Consider the following 20,395-nt stretch of genomic DNA (forward strand, 5'->3'; position numbering starts at 1 on the left):
AACGCTGGGATTTTGTGCTGATCTGGGTCTAACTCTGGACTGCAGTTGCCCAGTGTCACAAGTCTGGCACTCAGTCCAGGACCCCAGAGATGCGGGCATGGCCAGTGACCAGCTGGAGGCAGGAGGGCAGGGGACCAGCTGCTGAACCAGGGGCACGGGGGGCATCCGCTCCCCTGGGGGAGGCAACCCAGGCTGCTCGGCCATCCCTGGCCGGGCGCAGAGGGGTGGTCAGGCCGGGGTCCTGGGCGCAGGAGCCCACCAGCACCCCGAGGACGCCTGGCCCCCAGCCCACATCTGAACAGTTCAGTCTGCAAAGTGCATGGCTGGCCCGGCCCTGCCGTGTTTGCGTGGCTCCGATGACAAAAGTTGTCAAAGCTGAAAAACCAAAATAATAAAAACCTCTGCAGGCAATCAAGGCTGCCCAGAGGCTGTAATGAGCGCACTGGCTGCTTCTGCAGGCTCTGCGTGCTTCTCTGCAGTTTGCTGCTAGGACGAGCATTTGCCGTAACAGCCGGGGGGCCTGCGGTGGCGATCACATAAATCACAGCAAAGTGGTCCGAGACGGCAGCAGATCAAAAGCATCAGCTGACAAAATCTGCACTGAAATCAGATGTGTTTATTGGTTCAGTTCACCATGGTAATTAATTACCTAGCACTTATCTAATTAACCAGAGCTTTCATCTACCATTCCCAGAGGCCAATAGCAAATGCCAGATCCCGCCCCTCCGGCCTCTGCCTGAAATATCTTACAGGGCAATGCAACGTCTCGCGTCGTGTCGGGACAGGCAGCAGGACCAGTATCTCCAGTCTTCTCCCGCTCCTGAAGCGCGGGACGCTTGTGCACATCTGTCTCAAACAGCAGCTTGCTGCTGACGAGACAAACCTGGGAAGCACCGAGGCGGAGACCGAGTGCCCGCAGCCTTGCTCGGCGTCCTGCGGTTCACGCCGCGAGCAGGGGGACACCCAGCCTGGCCGGAGCGGTTCGGCCTGAGCCGCGAGCAGGGGCTGTGCTGGCTGCTCCCCGGACCCCGTCCAGCACCCCAAGGCATGCCCCATCTCCCACCGCACGCTCCGCGGCCCTGGGGACAGCAGGCAGCGGGGTGTGCAATCAGCCCCTCCGGGCCAGGACTAGTCACTTCAGGATCTGTTTCTGGGCAGCGGTAGCTGATCTCTGCCTGTCGCCGTACCCGGGCACCACTGTGGTACTCAGCAGTGCTGCCTTCTGGGGAGCTTAGCCAGCGAGAGAAACAAACATACCGCAGGTCACTTTTTTGCGTTAAGAGCCACGAGGGTGAAAACAGGGATAGGTGGGAATGGGCACATCCATCTCTTGATGCTTATCTCAGTTTTCTGGGCCACCCGGGACGACCATGACAGTTCAAAAGGTAAAAGGCATCCCAGCCTCCGTTGACCCCACACTCGGACGGGCTGCCCGGGGCTGGGGAGCCAAGCGTGCCGAGCCCTAGCCCTGGAGCCAGTCCCCCCCACCGAGCCGTGTCCCCCCGAGCACCCTGGCAGGCTGACGCCACACAGACGCCCGCGGCCCGCGAGCACCGGGTGCGAGGCAGCTGCTCCCGGGCTGCCGCGGCTGGGAGCCGTGGTGCTGAGCCGGGGGGCTGCGGCACAGCCGCCCCTTCGCAGAGCCCGCGGAGGTTCGCCACGGCATTAACTCTTTCTTCGTAAAGGTATTCAAAAAGCGAGTGGACAGGGTACTTCAGGACATGGTTTAGTGGGCATGGTTGATGGTTGGACTCGATGATCTTGAAGGTCTTTTCCAACCGAAATGATTCTATGATTCATGCACCTGAGAAAAACGCAGAGCGGTTCCAAATTTGCACCGGACGGGGCCAGAGAAAGGCAGGGCCTGAAGCCAGCGTGCAGGGCAGGAGCGCCGTTTCAATGCCCGGGGCCCAGAGCCCGGGCGAGGAGCGCCGCGGCGGCGAACTCGGACAAGCCCTCGGTGCGAAGCCGTCGCCGGAGACGGTGGGCACGTGCGCCTGCCATGCCGGCCGGAGGGCGAGCGGCCGTCACTGGCCCCGGCCCTCGCTGCCTGATCGCGGCGGCGGAAGGCGAGTCGAGGCTTTCGGTGACACAGCTGCCAAAACAGCCGGCGTGGGACGAGCCACGGCGCCAGCCCCGGGAGGAACCTCTGGCACCCGGCGGGGCAAAGGAGAGCGGGCGGAGGGGGACCGCCGATGTTGATCTTGGGAGCCGCGCAGAGCCAGAGAGGGTATTTAACCCCCTGCAGAGCCCCTCAGAACCTCTTCTGAGCTCCAAAACCCAACAGCTGAAGAAATAGTCAGGTGTTTTCTTTACTGTTTCTGCCGAGTATCACTTTCAGCTGACCGGTAGAGCCGCTATGACCAAAACAACAGATTACTCTGGGTGAGTAACAGGGGAGGGCTTCAATTTGTTTTAATAAGACAAGAAAAATGATCTCTGGGTTTTGTTTAAGCCTTGTTTATAAAATTGACTTGTATTGTTACTTAGTTGCTTTCTGTCTATTAGAGCAGGTGGAAAGGAAAGGCAAACTGGCCCCCCGCTGTCTGCAGAATCTGCATTTAATTTGCACTTGTACTGCTACGCAGTTATTTGGGACAATATAAATATAAAATCCTGATTTGCTAAGAGCTTAATAAGCTGTCACCTACAAAATAGCACAGTACATTACCAGCTAGATATTTCTGGCAGAATTATATGAAAGAAAGAGATAAGGTTGCCATTGACAAAATTGATGATAAACACCGAGAAACATTTTTTGCCAAATACGCTGACATAATAAAGAGATGTCAAAAAGGTTACCAACAGCGGTGGATGTAAGGAGGAGGACAGCTCACGTGACAGCAGGGCTCCGACAGAAAGGCAGCCACCCCGGACACACGCAGAGCTGGCTCGTCCCTGTCCCCTGTCCCATCCCTTCCCTGACACCAGGGCCGTGCGTGCCCTTCGCGGGGCTCCCAGGCCACCCCATACCCCATCCTGCCCTGTCCCTGTCCCTGCGGGCACTGCCCGGTGCCCTTGACCCGTCTTCGCCCCGTCTCCCCGCAGCAGTGGGCTTGTCCACATTAAAAACCCGCATTCGGACTCAATGGAGGAGAACGTTCTGTATCATCTGGACTTGGGAACGAAGACGCACAACCTGCCAGCTATGTTTGGGGACATAAAGGTAAACAGCAGGTAAAAAAGCAAGGCAGCAGGTCCCAGCCCCGCAAGGCTCTCCAGCCCCTCGTCCCACAGCTCTGCCGTCCCATGCCGGGGTCCCGGCTGCTGCGGGCGCTCCCGCTGGGGACAGGGTCCGGCTGCTTGGCAAAGGGACTCAGCGACCCGGGGCAGGCTGGGCAGGGAGGTCATCTGTCCTTGCTTGTTTTTGGGCAGAAGTCCCAATAGCAAATTATCCTTCTAAAACCCTGTAGTTCCGTAAAAACTGATTTTATATTGGTGCCCATGTTGGAGGACAGACAGAGGAAGCATTTGTCCAAAGCATCTGATCATCATCTACTGGAGACAACGGAAAGAGGATGTCATATTTTTGGCTGAGACCTGCTGTCAAAACCAGCCCATCATGACCACATCCTCTTCCATTTTAAATTGGAGAATTTCCCCAGCGGTGCAGGGGAAGAGCCGCCGTGCCCCGGGGCTCAGGCAGCCTGGCACAGCCCCGCCACGCGTGGGCTCCTGCTCACTGCGCCGCTGGCAGCCGGATCAGCAGCACCGCCCTTGCAGCTGCTTGCGGGTCCCCCTCCTACGTTCAGGGAGCATTTTTTTTCCTTTAATATGTAAAATTTGTCCTTTTTCCTCCCTGACTTTATGGCCCCTGTGTCATCAGCAGTGCTCACTAATTGCAGTCAGCACTGTTGATAGAATAAATTAAACGATGAGCTACTCTAACATCTGGTTTTGCTTTGCTGTCAGTAGGAATACTAACAGCTTAAATTTGCTGAATTAGTTTAGATTTTCTTGGCCTGGGACTGATACCCAAGTATGTGCAGCTGCACAGCTGTCTGGACCTAGCATAGTCACAACCCTAAAGGAGTAACAGCTTGGTTTTACTGTTAACTCCTGTTTTTGAGACCCTTGGTTGTTCTGATGTCCCTTGACCACCTGCGAGGAAGCAGCATCCCGCTGCGCTCTCTGGGGAGACCTGTCTGGCGCAGCCCACCACTGCCACATTAAGACTGAATCTTGGCACCAATTTTAGCTAAGATGTACCAACACATACCTATTTCACATCCAGCTTGTCTGCGTTGGCAGCAGCCCAAACAGGATGAGGGCATTTGCCCAGTTCATGCACAAGCAGCTGGGACTGGCGGGCGAGACGGGGAGGACCTGGCAGACATCCGCACAGGGATGGACCAGTACGCCACGTACCGGGCTGGGCCGGTGCTTCCATCAGCGTTAAGTACCGTGCCGCGCTGGACCGCACCGCACACGTTTTCCATCCCGGGCACTCATGGCAGCCCCTGCCCTGGGGTCTCCTGCTGCCGGCGTGGTCCTGAGCGGGCTGGCACGGGGGACCCATCTCCCCCGGTGGCAGGGAGGGCGGCTGGCACGACCTCTCCCTCCTGCAACACCCACCGGCAGGTTTTTTTTTCCTCTTTTCAGCCATTACCACCAGTGCAACCTTTCAGCCATGGTAAAGCTGCTTCTGTTTGAATGGTATTTCTCGGCACCCTACATGTTCGGTTTTAAAAGCGTTGTATTAAAAATGAACACGCACGTGTTTTGCTCAGCTCAGCAGTCTGGCAATTTGAGAGGCAAAGACCACTTCCCACCACCCATGAACTACGAAATATTGCTGGAAGTATTACATTGACATGAGCTCTAAAGAAAAAACCTTGCTTTATTATTAATTATTCTTTAAGAGCAGAGTTTTTGGCACTGCACAAAGGAAAAAACAAATACAGGCTGTGCTGGTGAGTGCTCATACCCAAAGGCTTGGTCCTGCTGTCATTTCTTCAGGCACAAGAGTAATCTTAAATCTGATTCACAGGAGACAGTGTCACTCACACAACAGAGATCACGTTTAGTCCCTCTGAAAAAACCAGCCCAAACCTGACTGATTGAAAAGCCTGAGGGAATCAATCTGCCAGGATCCAAGGGGAAAGAAACCCACAAGTTTTTCTATTCCCCAGTCTGGCAGCAGTTATGACACAGCTAGAAGAAAAGCCTACGCTGAGCTCTTGGCTGTGCACCAGTTTTGTGCCAATGCAGAAGCCATCGACCCCCAGGCTCGTCCCTGCGAGGGGACGCAGGGCAGAGCATGCAGCGAGCCTCCCCCAAAATGCTTCGTGCAGAGCAGCTGCCAACACCACATTTTTGCAAGTTGCTTAGAAACACAAATGAACTCAAACATACCGGAGGCAGGAACACAGTTTCCTGCTTTGAATATTTACAATGAGAATAAATTTTTTAGGCATTTGGCAAATAAGTCAGGCTGATGTTCCAGAATAACAACATGCAAAAAGTTTTCATATTTAAAACATGATACAAGCCTAATAGAGCATCAGTCTCACAGCCAAATGAAAAGAGACAAAGCAATACGAGAACTGACTGCATATGTTAAATTAACTGTGCTTCTTTATCTACGCTTCCTTCAGGTTTTTGAACACGATAGCAAAACCAAAAAAAGCGAGGCATTTTTCATGGGAAAAAACAAACCCCACACCACCAGACACCTTTTGTTTTTAAAGGTAAAGCCGACAAAAGGTCGTCGGTTGAGTGATGGAGCAGAAAACTAAGAGGATCATGTGAGGGAGCGCTGAGCAGAAAGCAGAGGCAGCCTCGGTAGCTCGAGATTTGCAAAACTTCTGCCAGCCCAGAGGAGCGGCAGCGGAGACAGGGCAGTGGGCTACCACGAGCCACGGCAGAGGACGGGGAACGGGCCAGCGCCAGCGAAGGGGAGAGCCTGCGGGCAGCCAGGCGGGCGCCGCGGACGGAGGGGCACCGGGGTGGGCAACGCGAGCCAGGAGGCAGGACAGGCGCCCTGCACGGCGCGAGGCTCCACGCGGCAAACGCCTGACCCCAAAACCGGTCCTCGCCGAGGGGCACGAATGCATCCATTGTCCTTGGTGCCCAGCGACGCAGGAGGAGGTGCTCTGGCGCGGGGCGAGGACGGGCTGGGAGGCACCCAGAGGAGTTGAGGCTCTGGTTATCCTCACTGAAATTCGCCACTCCAAGAGTACGAGCAGGACATGACAAAGAATGGCGGTCAGCGTGTGGCGTAAGGATGGGCAACACAAGGGGAAAGTCTTGGAGCATTCAGCCATCAGGGTGCGTTTGTGGAGAGACCTTTCTTGAAGGAGAGACCCCATCTGCTGGGGGCTGACGTACTGGTCCCCAGGGATGAATGCCAGCCCTATCGATAAGAGCAGCCTTAAAAGCATCAAGGGGAGGAGAAGAGGGTTAGATGCTTTACTTGGTCAGGCTACAGAGACCCTGAGATGTCTCTCCCCCCTCAAAAAATTGCTGTTGGCCTCGTCAGCAGAAAGAGGCCACAATGTAACCCTGAGCTCATTGCAGTCACATACCTGTCACCTGCCGCAGCATCACAGGGAATGACACTTTTCTTTTCTCTCCTCCCAACAGCACGGAATGGGCATCCCTTCCATTTCCATCATGCTTCAGGAGGAACTAATCAAACTGCTGCACCACGCAAAATGCCGAGACGTTACTATTATATGCATCGGTACTTCTGGAGGCATGGGTAAGCTGTCTGTAGTCTTTCTTCAGAGCCAAAAAGCTATTAATAAAAAAAATCTCAGCAATAGGTCATGCAATTATGAGCTTTAGCATTTTGTCAGGTCCCCAAATATCAAAAACAACATGATATTTTGTTTTGGGTTAAAACCCAGCGAACTTCTAGCGACTGGCTTAGCAGAGCACACATTTTCACAACGGACAAAGGCTTTGAATTCACAAGTGGGTATCACTTTTCAAACAGAAAACACTTGACTGGAAGTCACTTTCATGCTTTGAGATCCTCCCGGCTGTCCCAGTGCCTGTACTCCCCTGCGCTGGTGGGACCCCCAGCCGGGGCAGTGGTGCTGCTTGTGCCTGCACAAGCTGGTGGTGGAGCATGATCTCTGCAAGCCAAAAGCAAGTAAAACACTGTCGCTCGGCACGTTCCTGCAGTCACTCGTCATGTGCTGATTCTGTACATTTTACTTGTACATCTGTGCTACTGCATGAATTTCAATTATTCTCTCACATCTGTTTTACTCACTAAAAAGAACAACCCCACAGTCACACATCTATCTATAGAGATTCTCCTGTCGTGCTAGAAGTTTTGCAGCAGGTCACAAATGTTACAAGCTCTGGCTTAGCCTCAGCCTTCCCTTTCACAGGGATCGAGGCCGGGTCTGTTGTGATCACGGACATGGCGGTGGACTCCTCCTTCCAGCCACGGTTTGAGCTGGTGGTGCTGGGTGACGTGGTGGTGCGGAGCACTGAGCTGGACAAGGACCTCGTAGGGGAACTACCTGCCTGCAGCAAGGAGATTCCTGACCTTCCCACGCTCGTCAGCCATACTATGTGCACCTATGACTTCTACAAAGGTAAAACGATCTTTGACTGTCCTTCCTCCCCCCAAACATAATGCCAAGTCTTTACATTCTTATGTAGGCAAAACTATCCATGGTACCAAAGCCTAAGAAGGGCTGCAGGAGCAGACCCACCTGATACGTTAGAGCTTCTTCAGTGGTCAGAGCAGGGTACTCATCCAGAACACACGATACCAGTTTTGGCACTTTGCTAGGGCGAGTCCTCCTCTGCTAATTGGTCTCTTGTTCATCTGACAGTTAAATTTGGTAACGTCACCTGCAAGGCCAGCGCTGCTGTAGCTGATGGTGGATCAAGAGTGAAGATCCACCCAGCAGCGGTTGCTCCCTGGGGCAATGCAGATGCCCGGGGGACCTCTGCTGCTCCCCCAGTCCAGCCGTCACACGGGAGCCATGCGCGGCCGCAGACCCTCCGAAAGCGGGAGGCTAGTAGCTGCACCCTGCCAACAAAAACAGCCCCTCATCCACAATCCTGTAGTAAGCCTAGCAGATGGGTTACGCTGAGTTGTTTCCTACAACAAGATTGTAACTTCCGAACTACCAAACACTAGAAAAATGTCAGGAAGCATGTGACATCTACGTAAACAAACTTTGGTTACTCTGGAACGGTTTCCTTTGCAAAATTAAATGCTGATTGCAGAGTAGATGAAATGTAATAAATGAAGAATTAATAATCTGAGGGCTATTTATAAACCTTTGGATCTGCTCGCAAATGCGACCATCTGTGTATTGCTCAAGGCCATGTTTTATTTAAACAAAAAGCCATTTGTGGGGATTAACAGTAGGAACATCAATAAAATGAAGCACTCTGCCCAGGTTAGCACAGCCGCAGGTATACATTTTGCTTGCATGGAGGACTTTACATACTGTGCGAGAGGAGCGGCTGCACCGGGCACGGGTCTGCTCTGCGGACCCAGGTGTGGCTGCAGGACAGCCAAAGCCACCAGCAGAGTTAGAGGAGAAGGTCGGCATGGGTGCCCGCGCCTGGACGCACTGAGCACAGCACCAGGTCCTGCCTGCAGCGATGCCCCGGGGCTGAGGCAAGAGCAGGAGGGAGCACCAGTGCCCCAGGACCCAGCTCCCCGGCCAGCACCAACGCCACCCGAGCAGGGAACGCCACTCGCAAGCCGCCCCAGCTGCCTGCCATCCATGGCAGCCCCTTAAGAAAAATCAAACCTAAATTAAGGGTGTTTTCCTCTCCCCAATTTTCCCCTTCTGCACAGCTGGCTATGCCTCTTCCGCAGTAATCTGGCATTCTTTTGATTTAAGCTGGCAGACCTTCACAGCTGATGTACGCTATGGACCTCAGAGGGGCTGCAATGACTTGCCCCTACAGAATGCGATATACCCCCTGTACTTAACACCTGTGAGCTTACTCCCATGTCTTGGTATTTATGAAAGATGACAAGACAACTATAATCTGAAAAGATTTTGCATCACTGAAATTATCTTGTAGACCTGCTTTTAAAGGCAAGGTAAAAAAAAAAAAAAAAAAAAATCAGCTGCCTTAAGTTTGGGATCTTCCATTTCTGGGAAGCAGTCTAGTGGCCAGTCTGGTCTCCAAAACAGAACAAAAGCAATGCTGGTTTCCCCCACAGGAAGATCCAACAAGTTGTGAAGCTGGCCAAGTGTGTTTTAAAAATAATGAGCTACCACAAATGAGATACCAAAATAAAATGCACAAATATACACAGAATTGTAATTTTAGCACAAAGATGCAAAAGCTAAATCCAGAAGAAACACAGCTCCCGCGGCTTTTGGGCAGTCTCTGTAGCATTTCTCCCCCCATTAAAAATACCTTAGCTTCAGTACTCAGATGATGTTGCTTCTGGTCTTAAACTTTGCTTGCTCCTGAGAGTCTGTCGCACCAGCTCTTCTCCTGCCTTTCTGGCACCCTTCTTAGAGTCTCCGTCTGCTTCTGACTTTGCACTGTGCACACCCAGGCCAGAGCAAACCTCCCTCCCCCAGGTGCTCGGAGACACCTGCTGGGATCAGGCTTATGCTACAAGATTTTGCCAATGTTACTATCAGTTTGAGGTATGAAAACTTCACATGGCTTGTCTCTGATTGCAAAACATTTGGTGTAGAGTTGCTGAACATGTCAAGAGAAGAGGGCCTGTTGTCTGTGCCAGGTAAGGAGGTGGCATATAGTGGCTCGCAGTAAAACCGCTCTCTTGGTGTTTGCTGGACCTGCACCGTAGGCTCCTCTGGGAGGACACAGACAGGGCTCTCATCTACCCCGGTCCCCAATTTCTCATTTCGACAGTGAAGAATTACTGTCTGTTTCACAAGGCATTGTAAGTATGTGATTCCTTAACACCTATAAGGCATTACAATACTACATTAATGAAGTTACTATGATTATCTAGATAAACAACTATGGATGTTCAGATCTTTCTGATACTCATCATCCTTAGAAATTTTTGGTTAAACTGCTAATTGTAATTTGTTTACATACATTTTACACTTACCTTATGTAAGGCTTGAAAATGTAATGAGTTACAAAATGAAGTGACATCAATTTCCCTTTCATTTAATAGAATCATATTCAGTAGTTTCAGCTCCAAAATAAGGATCCCAGATCTGACACGTTATTTCTAATTTATAATTTATACTGAAAGACTAATCTGCAATATGAAATTGCAGACTGGTTTGCAGTAAATATGATGTAGCAAATTGGTTTCTAAATATAGACAAAGGTTAAGTTTCTTCTTATAATAATCAAGGAATAACAGAAACATTCATGGTAATGAAGATTTTATAATTAAAATTCTCAAGAAACCTGGAATGAAAGTTGTGGCATGTATTCATGCATCATAATATAATCTAAAGTGACTGTTCTGCAAAGCTATTTTGGATTTATGCTGCCAATTAAAAAACAGAGTTTCTACTCAAGATGCTAGACATCAGATTGGCCTGTAATGTCTGTAGGAGATTTTCATGCACAGGTGTCCTATCTCCCAGTAGAAAGGGACATGGGAAATTATACTACAACGGCCTAAACCCACCAAACCTCTATAAAACCTTCACCAAGGCAGGTGTAAAATGGTGTAGCACTGCATGAGAAAGGCACATTGTTTTTTTGAATGACTGCACACACTGAGAGCTAAGTAGTTCTATGACACAGCCCAAGGGAAATTTATTTAAAGATTTCACATTATAGGCCAGACGATACCCCTGAAGCTTCTCTACTCCTGATATGAGAGGCGCTCTACATTTTAAAAGCTGTAGATTCCATATCTCTTCTTGGAAGCTTCAGTGGGGGAATTTTGGGTAAAATCTCTTTTGCATAAAGTGTTTTATGAAGTCCAGCTTCTCGAAGAGCTAGCTCAACACGAAGTCTAGGGTCAGAAATGATCTGTTAAAATAAACCATAGCAATGATAAACAAAACAATACTTTCCTCATACACACAGTGTATCTTACAGGTTATCTGTGCATGTATATATTTAAAAAGTTTTAAAAGACAGTCAGAAAATTATGGTCATAATATAAAGCCTTCAAAAGCAGAGAAACTTCATAGTGAACAAGCCTTATCTCACTGCACATATCTTGATATGATCCCTTTTAATATTAATGATCACAAACTATTTTAACAAAGAGCTCTGGCTGTCATTCCTCAGCAAAACTCAAAGGGTAGATGAGAAGCTGAGTGACTTGTAATTCAGCCTACTCACTGAAGAGTTGCTGACTTCTCTAACGTTACCCCCATCAATACTGCCCTGCTTTCACCACAAGACTTTTAATCCCTTCCTGTTTGTTTCTATGGAATCTGAATGCTTCAAACACATTTATGATTTTTCTCACAGCATTGCCTTGTGACTACATGGCAGTACCACTTTAATTTTACAAAACAACAACTAATGCCCAGGGAAATTACTTCTAAAATTTGTCAAAAGGTTATTTGACAAAATTTGTAAGCCTCCTTCAAATCCTTCTTCCAATGGCTACAGTGGGGAAGCACTAAAAGTACAAGAGAGTGTCACATTGCCTTCAGTTCTAGCATCACCTGCCACAGTGCCCAGAGCTGCTGGGAAGACCAACACTGGGGAACATTACCCATAACCACTGCAGCTCTGGGATGGAGCACGCTAACATGCTTGGCAGGAATCACGTATTGCAGCCTGAGCAGTACCAAAACCCGTCTGGAGTTGAAACAGGACAAATATTCTGAGAATTTAGGTATCAATCCCAAATACACATGTTCAGAGCGTTTTTAAAGCTAAGGCTTTTCAGAACCTCGTACATCAGTCAGATTTGGGTAAATTTTAATAGCCAAACAAAAACTACACCTCTTGTACCACATCTTTACCAAACTGAGAAGCTTTAAAATGTCTTAAAACGGGAAGTGCTGGACAAGCTTAGTTATAGACATCATTAAATTTCAGCTTATTCAGTGCTAGAAGAAAGCTTTTATGCCATAGAATTATATCATAGCACTTTCCTTTCTGCAAACATAATTTTCAAATTCCAAAGTGGGAATAATTTCAAATGCATAGACTGAGCAGATGGGGAACAGCAAGGGAATCAAAAAATCCCCCCTATGTTGCTTAATTCCATTTGAAATTGAGCTAGCACTGTCCTTAGCAATCTGAGTGACCTGAAAACAGGAGTATAGTTACTTCAGTTTCCTGCTTCATTTACACCTCACTGGTTTCTTCTCCTTTAGCCCTTGCATATCATATCCCAACTGATCTTAAATCCAGCAATAGTGTAAAGATGGTCAAGATACTAATTTTCAGCTTATGAATAGATTTGTGCTGTCCATAATCTTCCAAAAAAAAAAAAAAAAGAATACCCCATAATGAAGTTACCTGTGACATTGCTCTTTTATATACAGTCAGTAGAACTTTTATGCTAAGTCAATTCACTTCAAATACTTAGGACAAGACTAACTGGAGCAGATAAAAAGGAGGCACTCTTTTAAATAAATGCATAAAAATGTGAAAGCAGTGAGTTTTGAAATTAAAAAATAGCAAACAGATCCGTCAAAATGCCTAGCAAACACAGGAACTGCCCAATGGTCCGTTTAGCTCAGTATCCTCTCTCCAGTGGTGCCAATGGGAGATGCCGTTCAGGGAGAGCCCAGGAGTCCTACGCTGGACCTGAATGGACCTTTGTGGTCCACTCTTGTCGTGCTCCTCCAGCATCTACATTGGGTCAGAGAGATTACCCCACCTATTACTCCTAATGCTTCCCCCCCCCCCCCCCCCCATTATATTCTATACTCTACTGTTAATATTGCTATTTAGGATATATTATTAATATTACTATCATATATCACTATTAAGATATAGGTGCATACAATAAACTATATGGTATGATTACAGACAATTACCTGCTGTTCACTGTATGTGTGCAACTTAAACAGTGGCTTCTGAAGATCAAACTCTTCTTTGGTTCCAATGCCCATCCGAGCTTTAGATGCCACCGTATCAGCCACTACTCTAGCTGGATCTAATTTTGCAACAACGGCAACCTAAAATACATGATATGAAAATAACAATTACTCTATCTATGTAGTCTAAGGTGAGAAAAGGTTATTATCAATAACACATCCTTTGAGAACACAATCATTTACCTGGTTTAAAAATTTCAATAGTTGTCTTAAACAACTTTGTATCCATATATAGAATTTGTAAAGCTTAAAACTTGAATCCAGAGTAAAACCACTTTGACAGAGAATAATAATCAGGGACATTTTTCTCCTGTTTTGCAAAAGAGACAGTTTAATTGGCTGGACTTAATGCAGCACTGTGCATGCCCAGAACTGCTGTAAAAAGTGGAGAATTGCCTGCTATGTGGGGGCAGGCTTAACACAGAACCACCTGCATATTGCGAATTCTAATTGTCAGTCCTTGAAAACAAACTTGAAAGCTGGGCGGCATTTCCATGAAGAGAGAAAGCTTACGTTGCTACCTCATCATACCCCTGGTAGGAAATAAGTTTACACTAAGCTTTAGGCTACCAGAAAACAGCACTTCCCAAATATGTGCACTACTGATCTTTGCACTGTAACAGCGGCGTGTGGTCCTGGCTGCGAAGGAGGCCTCCTCTCAGCAAGGATGCTATAAGAGAGAAGCAATAGCGTCCTCAGCTCTCTAGCAGAGATCGACATGAGCTCTGACGTTCGAAACCAGTAACAAAAAGGAACCAGCAGTCTCATAATTTAGTAATACCCACAATTCCTGGAAGTCCAAACTTTCTTTTTCTTCTGATGGAAACAAAGGTGTTGGGTAGTTCACAATTTTTACAGAGTCATGGGCAATGACGCTGAGTGATATCCCACAAGTAACATAATTCTTTGGTTTTTTTCTTAAGTGTGTCTGTTTTAACTGTTTAATTTCCTGTGGCTAGAGCAGTATCAAAGATTCTCTCAGACAATATATTGTGCAAGAGTCAAACTTTTTTCATTGCTTATTTTCTTTGTGTTAAAATATTCAGATATAGGCTAATACTACTTTGGAAAATACAGAAAAATGCATAAGCAAAATAATCAAAGTCAGGATACATTCTGAATGGCTAAAACGAGAAAAAAAATATTTAAAATTGTGTACAATCACTCTATTTTTTCCGTCTCTAATAAAACGTCATCTTTGTATTTACAGGCTGTCAAAATATACAGACTGGATGACTTTAGTAAAGATCTTTTTTTTTCCCCACATACAACCAAGGGGCATATTTTATGAAGCACTATTTCATTAGTGTGAAACACAGAGAATAAAAGGTTAGAAAAATGTAAGGAAGTGGGAACTCTACCATCCTGGTCAAAGGCCATTCTAGAAGCATTTTCTACTTTGGTAAGACAATTGAGTCAGTCAGAAGAGATCAACAGATCATGACTCTCAACCAGCCTCTTGTAAAATCTGACACAAAAGACAACGCAATTCAACCAGTATCTTAGAAAAGACATAATAGAGTTATTAAAAATGCATTGACAACCTAAAATAACACTGTTAATACTGCAAAATATTTAATTGAATCAGATTACTAAAAATAAAGCATTATTGACTGGAAATGAGCCCAAGTTCAACAGTTTAAAAAATGACTAAAATAACAGACCAATGATCCCTTAGGTTTATTTATTCCTGTTATGCTCAGCTCTCCCACAGAAGATGACCTCTGTTATATTTTTCTTTCTTCTTGACTTTGTACACCCAAATGCTGAAGTGAAAGCACTTATAAGGCCACAAACAGTCCACGAGGGACTGAGGAAGAATTTCACTGGCATGCACACTGTACTGGGTTGGTTAATCCTGAAGCCAAAGGATGTGCTGAAGGTGAGGTCAAGGCTGCATCAAGTACCGTATTTTTAACCATGGGTAGTCCCAGGGAGAAAGCTGCTGCACTAGTGCTGTTTAAATTATCCGAAATCAAAGGGTTTGAAGAACACCTTTTCTCCCTCCCTTATTTTCCTTTGGCTGCACATTTAGGCTGCAGCACCTGGACTGTAAAGAATGTGAACTCCAGTTTTTTCCTTTTAATCTTTGGAGGAAGAACCAAGGAGATTAGATACAAAAATATAAATGAAGGCAAAATTACTCCTTCAAAAGTCAGCAGTAGGAAAAAACAATAACACTACATTTACTATGGCAAACATTAGCAAGCATTTTCTGGGATACCCTTTTTAAAAGACCATGCAAAAGTTTCACAGAGAGTTAAATATCTCTCTAAAGAAAAGTCATCCAAGGCCTGTAAGTTTTCAGAATTTAAAAAGAATTTAAATTACTCATAAATCTTGCCTAAGACTCAAGGCAGACTTAAGATTATTAAAAAAAAAACCCAAAATCAAAGAAAAAGAGAAATCACATCCAACCCAGAAAAAATAATATCTATTTTCAGATATCAACAGCTTCTACAGTGCAATTTAACATCATAATGCTCCTGCTGTCAAGAGTTACAAAGCACATAGGATTTATAACATGACAGAATTACTGTTAAAGTCAGACCAAAAGTGCATTTTAACTTCTTCATTTAGTTGCTTTTGATAGATTGTTCTTTTTATCTTTCATGTAATATGACAGTATGTGTTTGTATCATCACTGTATATGAAAATACTATATACAGGAAATAAAACCACCTGTTGTCGGAGTGCTTCAAGGCATTTCTCTTTTTCCCTTTCTTCATGTGCTTCTTTAAGGGCCAGGTGCTTTTTCTCCAGCAACCGTTTTTCTAGTAATGCTTGTCTAAACTTTACCCTGCAAAACAGCATACATACGAATGGAAAAAACATTGGTCAAGCGTAATTTTAAATTTCTGTTATGATATTTCAGTTTGAAAACTAGTCTGATGTTTTCTATATCTGTCTGATAATAATACAGTGGTTCATCAAAACACCTGAAAAATGCAAAAAATGCTTTTTCATTTGAATGTGTTATTTTTGTTGGAGTTTTTTGGTTTGGGGTTTTGGGGGAAGGGGGGGTTGGGGAGTTGTACTTTTTGATTTGTTTTGGGGGTTTGGTTTTTTGGTTGATTGGTTTGTTTTAAGTAACTTGGCTAACCCTTCAGATTTAATTTCTAGAATGCACATTTTCTCTAGCATGCTTTATATAGCCCTGTTGCTCTTTTTTCCCCCCCATTTTCTTTGCCAAGAAGAAATGTTCTCCGACATCTGTGTGTGGCAGAAGAACTCTCTCCCATAACTCTTTCCATTAAAAGAAACACATCACTCCCAATCTTGTTACTGGAAGAAGCAAGAAAACTTGAGAATTACATCCTTCTTCAAAAGGAAAAAAATGGAGGTTAGCACAAATAATCCTGAAACTTTACCTATGGCATTATTTTCGGTCAACTTTTCGCAATAGCTTTTTATAGCCCCGATAGTACTACCATGACCGTATTTCCTAATAACCCTCAGTCCACTGCCAAACTCTGTTTTTTATGAAGCTGCAGGGTATTCTTTGGTATGTCACTTTTAGTCCTTATAGAGGAGTTGCCATTGCCATGCTTTGCATTCAGAGAATTACCCTTCTTTTGCCCTTCAAATTTTAACTTGCCTTTAGAGAAATGGAGAAGAGAGAGCTGCTTCAACTACAATAAAACATGTATTTTTATTTTCTTACTCTCGAAATCTTAGTAAGCTCAAAGGACTATACAACTTGTGCTATAAACTGCAAAAATCAGAATTAAATGCACAGTTATGTTGGTAACTAGAAAAGACCACTGCATCAATAATCCAGTAACAATTATCAGGACAAAAAAATTTGTCCCTAGAGAGCGGTACAAAGCTGCCTGAGAATGCCCCAGACAGGCTTTCAGTTTCTTACTGTAGCCATTGTAGTTTAGGCAGATGAATGCTTACAATGGTAATCTTCAGAGGTAATTTTGTTCCAGGGAGAAAGTCTAATCTTCTTTTTATACGAAGAAAATTTAATAAAAAGCAGATACTCATATTTTTCTGAAAAATGACAAAAATTATATTGAAAACCTTTCACTCTGCTTGAGCTGACTACTATGATACATGTTCTAAAATACTCCAGTGTTACCAAATATGAAATTCAGTACCCTGGAAACTTCCGTAAATTACCAAGGAGGAGAACTGAGGGGCACTCATCCAGGTCTAATTTCAAATACTTTGTCTCTACGGCAGAAGTTTTCACATACATAGGAATGTAAAGCATTGCTAAATGGCAACATTTTATGGCATTTCTGTGCCCAGTTTGAATAGGTGTAAGTAATTGCAATTGATTGCCAAAGTAACTGACAGGCAGACCAGGGCAGAGCAAGGACTTGGCATATCTTGATGCAGCATTTGTTGCTCCTAAGAAGGTGGTTCATGTTTTCATGACTATGTTATCCTAAGGAGATCATCATCTTGCTCATGCTGGAGAGACCAAGGCCAGTATTAACAAAGATTAAGTTTCAGTGTCAGAGAGCAATGGCAGAGCTATGAAATGTACACTCAGGGAATGCAGAGAACCTTGTAAATACATACTCAACCGTACATTGTGTTCCTAATTTGGAACATTCTTCCAATACTTTTTATACTTGGCTTTAAATGTTTACTTGAGTTTTGATTTCACAATGTCCACATCCAAATAAAGTTGTTAATTCTCTTTCACTCCATTATACTTAGTAATGTTTTAGCTACTATTTCTTCAAAGTAAACTTAATTTTATAGAAAAACTTAAAATTAAAAAGTCTTAATAATCAATTTTGACTTTAAGTACCACAGTAAGTAACAATTTTAATAAATCACCAGCTGAAAAATGAGTTTAGCTGATTAGTTTCAGTAAAGCTACCTTTTTGAAGTATTGTGGGTACACACTTATGTAATTTTTGATAAGCATAATTTCATTAAAACTCTGCTTTCAGACACTGTCTCATAAATATTTAAAGGAAATAATGAACTACTATGTTTATTATGAAAGCCTTAGCAAAACTTTAAAAAAATTGGGTTATAATATAGATAGGTTTTTTGCCCTATATCACAGCTTATCCTGTTCACTGCTGTCAGTTGAATAAATCTCAGTAGCAACAGTAGAAAGCATTATCTTTGTGGCTAAGGTGGTCTGCTTCTGTTCCCACCTGTGATAGACTGAATCGATGCACAATGTCACCAAGGCACGAGGCAGCTGGAATAGAAAGCGTTTTACACGCTAATTTGAACACTTCAGAAGTAGTCACCGGTTCCCATGACAAAACTGACCGGCCAGATCCTTTGCTAATTTATGCTGCAACTGCAAAGTGCTGTGGCTATGTCAAGGTGCAGAGCCTAACCCAGCCCTCAGCTCTAAAGACATTCTTAAATGTAACAGCACAAGCTCGAAGCAAAGCTGCTGTGAACACGGACTCCATCAACAGCCCTCTCGTTTGCCCGGCTTTATGAATGGCTTTCATACCCAATTATTTGTCCACAGTTTTTCTGGATTCTTTCTGTTCTGTGTCCCTTCAACGTGGAGCACCGACTGGGGAAAGTGGGAGGGTTTCCAGGGAGTTGGTGAGAGCTGTGCTTCAGGAAGGGGAAAACCTTGAGGTGGGGCAAGAAGGCAGAGATGAAAGGCTATCTGCATGCATCCCCAGCAAGGAACTGCTGCAAAGAGCACAAGGGAAAGGAGAGATGCAATACATAAGCACCTTCACCCCCGACGTGATAAACAGAGCTGTGTGGCAAACTGCTGCCATTGCTTTGTTTCTGATGGTTAGTCAGATAAAACTCTTGCAAAAAGCAATCCTTTCCTTCCGACTCTCCCGCGCCTGCCCTTTGAATTCAGGGCCAGCACTCGCAGCAGTACAGATGCTGGGTTAGGATGCTTGCAAATGTTTCCCACTCACTGCCTCACTGGAGAACAGGACTGTGCCAATCTATTTCTCATAGGTAATGAGTGAAAATATTTGCACAATTTCATGCCAATTTAATTCTCACCCTGCAACATTAATGCAAAATCTATTGCGGGGGGGGGGGGGGGGGGGGATGTTCTTTTAAAATATTTTATCTATATTCAATCCATTCCATACCTAAGGGACCCAATAGAGGACCTGACTGAAATTCACTGCGTAGGTTAGAAAAGGGAGAAATGGACTGTTAGCAACAAACATCTGCCTTTTTGGATGCTAATTCTTGAAGTACAATAAGACCTAAATGCAGTTTGTAGTTCTTGATACCACATTAAAAGAGAGCTTATAATTCAGTGTCCTGAAGACATAGGCATGTAGACCTAACTTACGACATTTAGAATAGCTGAATATGTGATCCTATGTACGTATAAAGGACCAACTGCAGTACATGTACATCCACGCTTACATGTCTGCTTTCAATGGGCCACGTGCAACTGTATCTTGCCAACAATAACTTCTTAGCCCTGAAGTAGTCCCACCAGTTACCCCAGCTTAATGGGGTTAAGTCCTGCTGAATGCCAGCAAGGAGAATGCACACCATTTATCTAGTACCTGCTGTGCTTATGAAGCATTTCTCTCTGGAGCTGTCATCTACTAAACCTTTAACTTATATTAAAAAAAGGATCAGAACTCTCTGCTTTCCTTTTCAAATGTGGCCAGCCTAGAGCTTTTATGATACACACCAGTAATCAGAGCTCTTGTCCAGACAGTTTTAGTCTCAGGTTCTTAGCCTGAAGGAGTTCAAATCTGCATTTTCTGCATTATCAGCAAGCATCACAACCAGTGAGAATATACAATAGTCTAGGTAAGGGCACCTCCACCCCTGTTTTAATAGCTGGACCACTATCAGCAAAAAATACAAAATGAATGGGAGTAGAAGAAAGCAAAAAAGGAGTATGATTTTTGCCTACTTGTGGAATTTGACAGGATCTTGGCACACCTAGGTTCTTACCCTAGCCCCTGTGATTTTTTTAAACACTGTTTTACAAATTTTGTATGAAATGACTGTTGGATAAAAAAATTAATCCAGAATAGATACTGGACTTGGAGCAGAAATCATAGCACAATCCTTTTCCCCTCTCCCATGTTGATAGCATGATATCATTGCTTGTTAGGATTTTGTGTTGAACTCTCTACTCTTGCCATCTTTTACTTGATCAACACCTATGGGAACTTACATAAACTTAAACCCACTGCAGTTTAAGCAAGTGCTGGGTGGCCAGATGCTCTGAAGACAACAGTTTTAAGACATGCATGCAACATAAAACTGCAGCTACCTAGGAACTTGCAGGCCAAAAAATGAAATGTCCCATCATTTAAATGTCTCCACTGTCAGATAGTCACTAAGCAGAGGAGTTGTAGAAAGCAAATTTGGACTTAGTCACTTGAAATTCTACATCCAGTTTCAGGTGCCTTTAATCCTTTTTTTGATCTGGTCATAACTCTGTAATTGCAAGATGCTGAATAGCCAAAGTGAGACCTGAATAAACAGAATACCACAGT

The 20,395-nt window shown here is 45.1% G+C and overlaps 2 protein-coding genes across 3 annotated transcripts in view; one reads left to right on the forward strand and one right to left on the reverse strand.

Annotated features, from left to right (window-relative positions):
* The first annotated feature begins 1,798 nt into the window (after positions 1-1,798).
* Positions 1,799-7,928, forward strand: UPP2 (uridine phosphorylase 2). Its single transcript, XM_052792379.1, is given in 6 exon segments — positions 1,799-2,230; positions 3,023-3,166; positions 4,235-4,312; positions 4,315-4,392; positions 6,586-6,703; positions 7,344-7,928. Coding segments are annotated over 6 exon segments (1,101 nt in total). The 3' UTR covers positions 7,595-7,928.
* Positions 7,929-10,670: 2,742 nt separating this feature from the next.
* Positions 10,671-20,395, reverse strand: part of CCDC148 (coiled-coil domain containing 148) — an 82,496-nt gene continuing 72,771 nt past the window's right edge. For both annotated transcript variants that reach the window (XM_052793127.1, XM_052793126.1), the window contains 3 exons: positions 15,636-15,753; positions 12,894-13,034; positions 10,671-10,914 (listed from right to left, as the gene is read on the reverse strand). In XM_052793127.1, coding sequence (XP_052649087.1) covers positions 10,768-10,914; positions 12,894-13,034; positions 15,636-15,753 — 406 coding nt within the window. In that variant the 3' untranslated portion in view covers positions 10,671-10,767. The remainder of the gene's footprint in view (positions 10,915-12,893; positions 13,035-15,635; positions 15,754-20,395) is intronic.

Source organism: Harpia harpyja, chromosome 7, assembly GCF_026419915.1.
Source record: "Harpia harpyja isolate bHarHar1 chromosome 7, bHarHar1 primary haplotype, whole genome shotgun sequence".
Lineage (NCBI taxonomy): Eukaryota > Metazoa > Chordata > Aves > Accipitriformes > Accipitridae > Harpia > Harpia harpyja.